Source organism: Maylandia zebra, linkage group LG19, assembly GCF_041146795.1.
Source record: "Maylandia zebra isolate NMK-2024a linkage group LG19, Mzebra_GT3a, whole genome shotgun sequence".
Lineage (NCBI taxonomy): Eukaryota > Metazoa > Chordata > Actinopteri > Cichliformes > Cichlidae > Maylandia > Maylandia zebra.
In genome coordinates this window covers 19,865,100-19,877,440 of record NC_135185.1, presented here as the reverse complement: position 1 = coordinate 19,877,440, position 12,341 = coordinate 19,865,100, and the positions used below count along the sequence as shown (strand labels likewise).

Below are 12,341 nucleotides of genomic sequence, written 5' to 3'. Positions count from 1 at the left end.
TTTATTTTTTGTCAAAATAGTCCAATACTTATTTCCAAAGGCTTCTTTTACTCACTTAACTTCGCTCAACTGTAGAAAACAGCCACATGTATCAAAGATTTTTTTTTAAATAATTACCATGTCCACATTGATCTTCGCTCAATTCAGTTACCCAAAAAAATATAAAATCAGAATACTTTAAATTTTTTCATTACCGTTGCATAGCTTTATTCATGATGGATATTAATAGATATTAATTCATTTTTAATACTTGAAGTCTTTGCATGAAGTTGATTCCCTGAATTGACTGAACACCCCCCTTCACTGGCCCTCTACTCACATGACTTAAAGAAAAATAATATACCGTATTTTGTGCAAGGTGCAGACATGACTCTTTCATCAGCAGTTCCATGTTCCATGTTTTCAGTTGGTATAGTGAAACACAACACGGTGACTTGTTTACAGAGTGAACTGATATTTTCTTGTAATTTAGATCATACAGTTGTTAAACATATTAAAACTCCTTTTGTAACTAGCTTGTTGTCTGTGGCATGAGTAATGACTGACTTAAACATAAAACTGCCCTTACTTGTTACTGTAAAAAGCAGTAATGGAGTGCACACACAATAGCATGCACATTGTGATAGTTTTAAATGTTCATTCACTTCTTTTTTTGCATCTAAACCCACTAAATGTCAGAAAATCCAACCAACTATTCAGAAGAAAATGTAGAACGAATGGGCTTTAAATGTTAATAAGTTCAAAATATAGCACTCATTATTTCATTTTTTGATAATCATGATGGATTTTAAAGCTGTTGAGAGCATTAAGCAAGCATTTTGTCCTGAAACTGACACTAACTTGACACTTTTAATATGAAGTAAGAGAGCAGTAAGTGTGAAAAGGATATTTCATCATCCAAATGATCGCACAGGGGTCTTTATCAATGACTGAAGAGGTCTCTAGCTGAATTACAGGATTGTAACTTCGTAAACAGGTCAGTCAAAGGTATAAATGTAGAATCAGTTGAGATCCTCAACTAGGACAGTAGCAGCTGTCCGTGGTGCTAGAATTTGAGCATTCTCAGTTTTCAAATAGCTCTGTATCTTTAGATATGTACTTATTCCCTCCCAAAAAGTATTTGCCTGGTTGGATCTCCTGTATATTTTTACATTTTTAGCTATGGTGTGATTGGATGAAAGATGATTGATCTGCAAGTATTTTTTCTCCTACAGATTTCTGAAATACATGTGTTGAATTATTTAGATTTGTCAATGTAATAAATGTATTATAAAGCAAGAATTAACGCTCCATGTCTCATTTGCAGGGTGGAAACACTGAAGAAGAAGCAGATGAGTTTAATTTGCTCGTAGAGGATTGATGGCCCTGTATTATGGCCAAGTGGACATGATTCTACATTCAGCACCTCTGGCACGATGTCGAATATGATTTACCTGACTGTCGTAAGCATTTTATATTTACCTTTTTTACTGTTCGAGGCATTCGGTTTGTCCAGAGGAAAGTATGAGAGGTCGGTGGTGCCAAGTTCTGCCTCTCGCCTGGTGGCGAGGATGGACGGGGATATTATAATTGGAGCCCTTTTCTCTGTCCACCACCAACCATCAGCTGAGAAGGTGGCGGAGAGGAAATGTGGAGAGGTCCGCGAGCAGTACGGCATCCAAAGGGTGGAGGCCATGTTCCACACTTTGGATCGGATTAACTCGGACCCAAATCTGTTACCCAACATTACCCTTGGATGTGAGATCAGAGACTCCTGCTGGCATTCCTCGGTGGCTCTGGAGCAGAGCATCGAATTCATACGAGACTCTCTCATCTCCATCCGGGATGAGAGCGACGGCTCCAGGTGGTGCATTGAAGGGGCGCCTTCCAGTCAGCCACCACCGACCAAGAAGCCCATCGTTGGAGTCATTGGGCCGGGCTCCAGTTCTGTTGCCATTCAGGTGCAAAACCTTCTGCAGCTATTCAACATCCCGCAGATCGCTTATTCTGCAACTAGTATTGACCTCAGTGACAAGACACTGTTCAAGTACTTCCTCAGGGTTGTACCCTCAGATACTCTTCAAGCCAGAGCTCTGGTGGACATTGTCAAACGATACAACTGGACCTATGTGTCAGCCGTTCACACAGAGGGTAAGACACTTTTCTTTATCAGCTGGGGGCTCACAACACAGCACTCTAAACTCAAACAGTACAGTAGTCTAATAAGAACCTAGCTTATTAGACTCCTACATTACCTATAATGCCACTCATTAGCTTTTTAAAAAAGCCCCTTCATGGCTTCCTGTGTTTGAAAATACACACTGTTGAAACCCTACATCTCCAGTGTGTGATACAGACCTTCTAATACACTGTTTCGAGTGCAGTTTCATGAAATCTAGATTCATCTAGACCTACAGAAGTTCTAGATTAAATCATTTGACATCATTTTGGCAGGTTTTGCAAGCTTGAAAACTCTCCAAAAATGTTTTTACTGACTAGCTGAGTACGATTCAATTTGACAGGTAAACTGACCTTCATTTGCAAAAATGCGGTTCTATATTAATAGTGTCTGTTGTTTCTGTTGACCTAATGTATTTTATAAGAAACTCATTTCATTAGGCACACCTATTCAACTACTCCTTAACACAAATGTCAATTCAGAGATGATCATGATGACATGCTAGAGCTCAAAAGAACCATCAGAATGGGTAAGAAAGCTGATTTAAAGGTGAAATAACCACTCATTACAACCAAGGTATGCAGAAGAGCATCCCTAAACCTTAAAGCAGATGGGCTGCAGCGGAAGGTCACACTGGGTGCTATTTGTGTTGCCTTTGAACAGGGATGGCTGTAGTTCCCCTAGACTTTCCAAAATTGGGTTATAGAAGATTGGAAAAATGTTGCCTGTTCTGATAAGTATTGACATGTGCTACTACGTTCAGATGGTAGGCTCAGAATTTGGCTAAACACCACAAAATCATGGATCCATCCTGCCTTGTATTAACAGTCCAGGCTGGTGGTATGGTATGGTATGCTATGGTATGGAGACGTTTCCCCCCTTAGCACCCACTGTGCATCATTTAAACACCATGACATGGTCCTGCAGCAGGGCGATGCCACAAAGCTCAGTTCATCAGTGGTTTCTTGAACATCACAGTGATTTTACTGTACTCAGATGGCCTCCATAGTCACCAGATCTCAAACCAGTAGTGTGTCTTTGGGATGTGGTGGAACGGCTCACATCGCAGATGTGTGGTCCACAAATCTGCAGCTATTTCATGACACTCTCAAGAAAACTAAAAGCAGTTCTGAAAGGAAAAAGGGGGTTCAATGGAATACTACCAAGGTGTAACTAATGAAGTGGCTGTGCTCAGTTTAAGTATGGCTTATGTACTGCTGTTCCAACAGCAGGTGGCTGCAGACATGATTAAAGCCTGTTTTGTGTGACTAATCCATATTCGTTCAAGTGGTGGGCAATTTCAGAGGAGAAGTGAGGTCTCTTTATGGTAATTATACCATTTGTTTTCATGCCTTAAAGATCATTTGAGGCATAAACTATCATTTTTGTACAACACTTGCTCAAAACACAACAGTCATCCCAAACTCATTTTTTCCAGGCATGTTTTTATAATCAGATTCTAATTACGTTTCCTCCCACAGTTTTTATACCCGAGACACGGTTACGGAAGCTGTTGCAAATCAGTTTTAACTGATGGAATATGAAAACAAGTTTAAAACCATCTGCTAAATCCAAACAAAAACCTGGCAAGCCTTCCTTGTTTACAGAAATGAATACCTGTTTGTCATTCTGTAATGAATTAAATATGAGCAGTAGGTGTTAAATGTTACAGAGGAAGCTAGATTACAGCCTGTTTATTGGATTTATGAGTGATGCTGCAGCTGAATGACTGCGAACATCTGGACGGACAACCTAAAAATGACAAGACTTATGTGAGTGCTCATCCTCTGATGCTACTCTTGAGGTCACGGTTGGCCCATTTGCTCTAGTTGCACTGCTCTTGATTCCACAGCAAGAGGTCTGGGGACACAGTGAACTTAAAAGAAGAGTTTTTCGATAATTTTCCCTCTGGATTATTTCCTTTAAAGAACATCTTATAGAATAAAACATGACAGAATGAACTTATGAATGAGAACCCTTTACATTTTCTTGTGAATGAGCCAAACTGACAGCTCCTTTTATCTTTCTCAGGTAACTATGGGGAGAGTGGGATGGAAGTATTCAAAGAGCTTGCCTCGCAGGAAGGCCTTTGCATCGCCCATTCTGACAAGATTTACAGCAATGCTGGGGAGAAGCACTTCGACAGGCTGCTGAGAAAGCTGCGGGAGCGTCTGCCTAAAGCCAGAGTTGTTGTCTGCTTCTGTGAAGGCATGACAGTCCGAGGGCTTCTCATGGCTATGAGACGGCTCGGAGTAGCCGGAGAGTTCCTCCTAATTGGCAGGTTTGTTGGAGAATGTTTTCCCACAGGGCTTTTAGGTTTGTCAGTCGCGGTGCTCTTTGGAATAAAAGAACAACAATGACGAGAAGAAAATCTTTCTTGCTGATGCTTTTCAAAAGTAGCTGTATTTTTATATATCCACAAAAATCAGTCAGTATATCAGTTTAAATAAATAAGAAGCATATTTGTATGTCAGATAGAGTAATGGCCTTTGTGTTAATAATGCTGATTTCAATCCCAAAAATGTTAGGATGCTGGATGATTAGGAAATCTCTTTAACTCATATTTAATCCAGAATTGAGTGTAGAAAATATTAACTGTTTAAAATGACAAAAATGTGGCATTTAAAGAAAAAAATTATGTCACTTTGAATTTGATGGCTGCAACATATCTCAGACAAGATGCACTCAGAGAAAGCAAACCTCCCCCAAGGCAGCTCATGCTCTGGGCAATATTTACATTTAAGGGACTACTACTATATTTTGTATATATTTATTTTGTTTTCCTTGTTTGTTTGTTTTTAAATATACTTTAAGACATTTGTGCTGCAGTTTACTTATTCAGAAACATTGTACATGTATTCAAATTGTTATTTAATTGGTTATAACCTGCTACTGTAATATACAAAATAGCGTGATGTATCGACTCCCTATACATCACTGTTGATATGTTGCCAATATAAACAATGGCAGTAAGAAACAGTTATAAATAGCTCTATATAACTATTATAGTAATGCCTTGACCTTCAGATACATCTACTGACCGTAAAGGAGGTGGTCAAAGGTCAAATTTGACATATTATTTGAAATCTTTATATATGGGACACTTTTACGAATCATAGTTTCAAAGTTATAAGGCTTTTGTCAAATCATTAATTGCTCATGCACACACACAAATATATTGTGTTATTTAATTTAGTTTCGTAATCACATAATTTCCTCAAGGATTAATAAAGCATTCTGATTCTGATGCTCCCACATACCATCAGAGACACAGGCCCCAAACTGAGCACTGATTATAATCCAGATGGTCTCATTCCTCTTTAGTCCAGAAGAAGAACACAGCAATTTCTCCAGATCCTCTGAATCATTTGATGATATTATGTACTGTAAATGTGGAAATATTCAAAGTCTTCATAATTCTATGTTGAGGAACATTACTCTTAAACTGTTCTCCAATTTGTAGACCCAGTTTTGTTGCACACAGGTGGTTCTCTGCTAATCTTTGATATTAGGAAATGCCACGTCTCTGAGATGCTCTTTTTTAAATACCTTATTTTATTACTGATCTGATGCCAATTAACCCAATTAGTTGCCTTCAGCTGTTTTTTTAATTCCCTCTTACTTTTTCAGTGTTTTGTTGCCCCCATCCCAACATTTGACAATGCCTCAGTTTAAATGTTTAATGTTCCATGTTCGACGTGAGCAAAATATGGATTTATGAGCTCTGTAGATCATTGCATTCTGTTAATTACATTTTGCACAGCGTCCCAACATTTCTAGAAATGGGTTTTTAATTTATCCTCCCAACAGGCATATTGAAACTAGCTGTGTTTTATATCTCAAAACTTGACATTTTTCAATAACCTGAGGTGCTTGTGCAAAATTATTGACCAAATATTATCAAACCAAGGTATATCTGCACACATGGACCTTTACAAAAGATGCCAGTATGTTTTAGCCATCAGTTTGTGGACTTGCTTTTGAAGCCGACGTGACCCATGACCATATTTGGAGGACAGGTCTAGGGAGCTATCAGCTACCATCAGTGCTGCCTAGTTACCTTGGTTATCAAGGAGTGCCCATAACTCACTATAAAATTTATATGAATGAAATATGGTACAACAAATGGCACCCATCTTTCACTCATAGTGGTTATGTCATAAATTATGCACAACTCCAAACCCTAATGCAATTTAAACGGGTGATTTCCATCTAAAAATAACACCTGTGCAGTGTGTACAAATGGGGAAATTTGTACTGCTGTAAATGCCATCTTGCTCCAGCTCTGCTTTTTTTTGGCACTTGGGATCAATTAGTAGCTCTTCTGCAGCATTCACACGCTGTCAGTCAAGATAAGGATTAGCAGTTTCCAAATATTTAACAACTATTCTTCCACAACACATTTAAAGATTAAATTTAGTGTTAATGTTTTACCTTTTAGAGAAAAGATGTTAGGCATCTTACTAGAAGATCCTTTCAGGAGCCCTTCGTCTTCTACTAAATGCTAAACATAGAAAAATGACACTCTGCTGACTGAAATATGAATGCTGAATTCCATGTTGTGACACTCAGTTGTACTCAGAATGGATTATATACAAAAAGCTCATATGAAGCAAAATATTCTTCCTTTCCTAACGGTAGCAGAGTTCCCCTGAAAGCAAGAAGATGCTTTGAGTCTGGCTCGGTAATGAATAATGCATTCACGCTCCCTGTCAGATCACAGGAGGGATGGGCTAATATGGGACAGCACCTCCAGCATAAGCTGGGGAAAGTGGAGTAGTGAACATCAAAGCTTATATCAGCACATATACCAGGCATTCCCTTTTTGTGGAGCCTCAGTTCACCTTAAGTCCAGTTAGCAGTTGTTGTAGAACCAACGCTAAAAGCCAGCTACGGCTGATTTGCCAAGAGTGGTTTATTAATGTTTAGATTCAAAGGAGTCAGCCCGATTTACTTGCGACCCAAATGATGGAATAGGTGCATAAAGTTAAAAAAAATAGGACACATTAAAGCCTAAACTCGCTCTCACCCCTTCTACTTAAATTTGCACTGCTGTGAAAGTCTACACTGAAGATAAGGAGGGCGTGAGTTTGGTAGAGCAGTGTGCGTGTCTGTGCACACGTGTGTGTTTTCTGGGTCAAGGAGACTACTGAAAAAGGAAAATGTTTTTTAGAGCAATGCAGTAAGTGAACACCCGCAGGCCTGTGCAGTGGGCAAATCGAAATGCCTGAGGTGCTGGTCATCAGCCATCCATCTTCTGCTGTGTGGAGGATGAAAGAGATGGCTGTTCTCACACTGCAGAACCCACACATCACAAACAACAAACAACTCGTTTGATCAACTCTCCAGTGAAGCCCCCATTGTGTTGGAATTCATAGAAAATATCAGTTTTATGACTTTGATTGCAATGTTTGACTAGTGATCAAATAAATGATTTCATTAAAAAAACTGTTTGGCTCTACATTCATAGTTTTTCTAATAACGCCACTGTGCCCCAAATTAAATGATTCACAGACGTGTGAGCTCAGACTTGTGTTAGAAGTCTGTACAGTATGTGCGTGTGTTGACGTCAGAGCTGTAGGTTTTTGGCACCCAGAGTGTTGGACTGGGGGTAGTGTGATGCTGAGAAGCAGATGGCCAGGTACTGTTGATACTGTCACGCTGGACAACCATTGTCAATTTATTTTTGAAGCACCAGCCAAGCCAAAGATGCTGCTGGCTTTCGCTTCTTAAACAAAATGTGGGTTGTAGAAGTCTGGAAAGTGCTATTTTTGTCCTGTGGATGGGTTTGTGTAATATATACAATATTTTTAAATATTCTGTTTTGAAGGGTATTTAATTGTTTTGGACCAGATTTAAATGTTTGTTTAAATGTTAAAGCCCTCTTCTTATTGTTTCATCTTTTAAGGCCGTGTGTACAGGCACACAACACACGCAATGGTTGTGCTCACTATTTTCACTTTTATTAACAGTTGCACAACAAGAAAACAGTCTCAGTCCAGATCTCAGTCTCTCCCGCTCATCTCTTCCTTCACTATAAAAGAAACAGAGCCTGTCATCAGTCAAACGCCATTACCTGTCACCTCACCTGCCTCCCAGCACTTCCCCCTTGAACTCACTGCTCCACTCCTCCCCTGCAGCTGAGCCAGGGACCACACCTCCACATGGTGTTACTCTCCAAAGCTGATGAGCTGACGACCTGCTGAAGTTCAAATTAAACATCAGAATGGGGGAAACGGGATTTAGTGATTGGTTTGTGGTGTCAGATGAAGTCTTCAGAAGAGCATCTCTGAATGCAGAATATGTATCTCCTTGAAGGAGATGGATTACAGCAGCAGAAAACCACGCAAGCTGGGCTAAGAGCAGGAAACAGAGGCTACGATTCTCATCAACAACAGAAAAGTGTTGCAGATATTTATCTTTTTATTTTGTTTTTATAACTTGCAAGAATATTGGAAATTTGCAACTTTGAGTTAGTACCAAACATATGTAAAGGCAGGTAATACTACTACTACTACTACTACTACTACTACTAATAATAATAATAATAATAATAATAATAATGATAATGATAAGACACCAAAATACATTTCTTAATAAGGTGTTGGACAAAACTGGAACAGCTTTGGCACACTTTAGCAGTGAATCTCAAAATCTGTAAGCCTGCTGGAGTTCTGTCTTTCCTCATTTACTGTTTTCATGATAGTCCAAAATCTCCCACAGGTGCTCAGCTGGATTTAAATGTGTTGATAGCACATTATTATTATCAAACTATCCAGTGACCCAAGCTTTGAGCCAATAGCTAAATGAATGAGAACAATAAATATGTCACTTGTTCCATATTTCCAGTTATATTTGTTGTATTGTGAGAAAGAGCTCCTGTATCTGTCCTTGTGCAGCAGAGCTGAATCAGTCTGTTAGAGAAGGTGCTTCTCTGCCTGTCCAGTAATGAATCCAGAGGCTGGAAATGATTCTCCATGATGAGCAACTGTTTGTTAGTGACTTTCTCCCCAGCACAGCTTCAAAAGTGTCCAGTTTGCAGCCAATCCCAGACCCAGCTCCGATGCTGCTCCCCCAGCAGACCACAGCAAAGCAAACTGCCTTCGTCACAGATCTCCAGCATTTCGCTGCACATGTCTCAGCTTCCTCAGGAAATAGAGCCTGTTCATCACCTTTTTGTTCACAGCCTGTATTGGTCTTCCAATTCAGCCCGCTGTAGGTGTGGACACCCGGTTACTTGTTCTTCTCCACCACATCAAAATCCTGTCACAAGTTAGACACGGGTCATCGTTTTTTGATCACCACCTCTCTGATCTTATTCACATTTAGAAGCAGATGATTCCTCCAAGACTACTTCACAAATCATCGTCTCAGTAGAAGAAGAATTGGGTTAAATGCACTTGAGAAATCAGAGAAGGTGATCTTGACCTTGCAGCTGTTTCTCTGTGTATGGGAGGAAGCTGTCTGCAGCATGTAGATGAATATATCGCCCACTCCCCGGCTTGGTCTGTATTCAACCGCAGAGCGTCAAGAGATGTATTCACCTGTGGTCTTTTAGGTGGACCATCTTCAGTGCCATCATCACATGAGGTTGCTTTCATCATCAGGATAAACATGTTTCATCATAGGATACAGGTAATCTCTTAAAATAGCTGGATTGATTTACAAGCAAGTGGACCCAAACCATGACAGCAAAATGCTCTGTGCAGCTAATGTGCCACCAGATTCCCTTTCTTTGTGGCTAAAAGGACTGAAGGGTTGAAGTTTTTCTTCAGGTTGTCACTGATCTGTAATGTTTTGTTTTCCATTCAGTGTGTCACTGCATTTTAAGAAGCTGTTTTTCTGTCAAATCATCACTGGAATATTCAGTTTAAAGTCTCTCATATTCCCTTTTCTCAGCTTTCATTTCACCCGCTGAGACGTACAATGCCACATGAATATATCAAGGATTTGATCCTACACTGCATAATGCTGCTATAAAACACATTTGAAACTGAAATGAATGAGAAATGGGGTTTTCATTTTTATTCTAATTTAAATCTGGAGCATCCAAAAGTCTCTTTTGTCTGCATGACCTTTTGTAACAGGATCAGATGCTGAACTGACTTTCAAAGTGTTGAGTATAAAGCTATAAATACAAGTTATGACCAGCTTTGACACTTAGGGTTCTAGAGTCTGCGTGTTGGGTGGGAGTTTGTTTCTCTCCGGGGCAGATTGCAGAGCCGCAGTACTAATCTGCGAATTCTCACCAGACTTGTGATTGTGTCTGTGGACTGAGGCTTTTTTTTCCTTCTTCTTCTTTCAGCAAGTACAGCGAGCACTCCACGCCCCTCAGCGGGGAGGCTGAAAGGGAAACAAAGTCAGGAAAACAAAAGGGAGATGTTGTTTTTCTTCAGGATTTAGTGTGCGCTGACTTTTGGAGCTCGGCAGCATAAAACAGTTTGTTATTTTTGTCTTGCCAGATGCTGACTAATATTGTGTGACTTGTTATTAAATTATAAAAATGCAGTAGCTGGAGATAACCTTTAGGGTTAGGTTTGAATGCTTGAGAGGTTTTGGGTTGTGTATTGATATTTTGTTGATTGCAAAAGATATTCCTTTGATAACAGAGCTTTAGCAAATACATCAATTTAACTGTCTCTGATTAGATCCTTCTCTTTCTCTTCTCTTTCCCACAAAAGAGATATAATTTATTATTTATTTATAATATTATGGGTTTTGAAAGGTCAGTAGGAAAGATTTTGCAATGCTTTAAGCTCTGACATAATTTTTAGACATACAATGCAGCAAGTGGGTGTCTAGTTTAAGTAGAAATGATTACAATGTCCTCCTTCTCTCCGCAGTGATGGATGGGCAGACCGAGTCGAGGTGGTGGAGGGGTACGAACAGGAGGCTGTGGGAGGCATCACCGTGAAGCTGCACTCTGAAGAGGTCTCCTCATTCGACGACTACTTCCTGAGGCTCAAGCTCAGCACCAACACCCGCAACCCATGGTTTCCAGAGTTCTGGCAGTACCGGTTTCAGTGCCGCCTTCCCGGACACCCGCAAGAGAACTTGAATTATGCACGGAACTGCTCAGGTAGCTAAACAACTCGTCAAGCAATTATGATGTTTTCCTGCTGTTTTTTTGCTTTGTTTAGGTTTTTTTTTTATTCCTGGTTTCCGTTTTTACGCCAGCGTGCACATCTGCTTGTCTTTTTCAACTGTTCTGATGCGTTCAATGCCCAAAGGATGATGCCAAAAGGGCCCCACAAACTGGAACACGCTATTTAAATATGAATTAGACTGCCAGAGGGTAAAATTCTCTCTAAGTCAATCCAGTAACACATATTTTTTTTATATTGTTCATTTCTGTGACACTTGGCTTTACAGAGGATGATGATCTAGGTAAACTAAATCCTTTCACGTATAACAGAGCTAATGCATTATTTGTTAATTTCTCGAAACAATGCTCAACAAGCATGTTTCCAAGACATAACTGTTTTATACACCACTCATATGTTTTTCTTTTTAAAATAAAAGCCTCTATATATTTACGTTTTCAATCTTAAGCTTTATGTTTTATGGGGATGAAGATGTTTCTCAAGCTCCCCAAATTTAAAATCAGTTATTTTAAAATGAGCCTATTTGAACATGTTGATAAACGTAAATATAAAATGTTGCATGCAGCAAAAATCAAAAAAACGTTTTTTGACTTTAGGCTATAAAGATACTTTTGGGAATTTATTTTTGCCATTGCATCTTTTTTTTCCTTTGCACATTATTTTCAAGGATTTCTTTGATATATGACGCATATTTCTGCTTTTATTCATTTTTATGAGGCATCATTATTTAATAGCAGTTATTCACATAGGCATAGGTGGAGATATAGTGATTTGTCCTGTCCTGCAAACATTTGTTTTTTTGTTGTTGTTTGTTTTATTTTATTTTTATTTATATGTGTATCTATTTATTTATTTTGGTGTAGAACTCCAAGATGGTGAGTGAATACTTTTTAATGGAACCATAATGCTCCTCACTTTGGAAATATACATAGAGGTTGACTGATATTAAGGTTTTATCACACGCTGGGAAAATGTAAATGCATTGCTGATATCTTTTTTCTTTCTATTACATTTCCAATTAATCTCAGTTGACCTCTAATATATGAAGCTATTGGGATGTTTTTCTTCCTGTGCACTGA

General features: G+C 39.1%; 1 protein-coding gene across 2 annotated transcripts in view; it reads left to right on the top strand.

Annotated features, from left to right (window-relative positions):
• The window catches only part of grm1b (glutamate receptor, metabotropic 1b), a 36,996-nt gene that overhangs the window by 664 nt on the left and 23,991 nt on the right, over positions 1 to 12,341 (top strand). For both annotated transcript variants that reach the window (XM_004540118.4, XM_004540119.5), the window contains exons 2-4: positions 1,307 to 2,130; positions 4,190 to 4,439; positions 11,002 to 11,237. In XM_004540118.4, coding sequence (XP_004540175.1) covers positions 1,416 to 2,130; positions 4,190 to 4,439; positions 11,002 to 11,237 — 1,201 coding nt within the window. In that variant the 5' untranslated portion in view covers positions 1,307 to 1,415. The remainder of the gene's footprint in view (positions 1 to 1,306; positions 2,131 to 4,189; positions 4,440 to 11,001; positions 11,238 to 12,341) is intronic.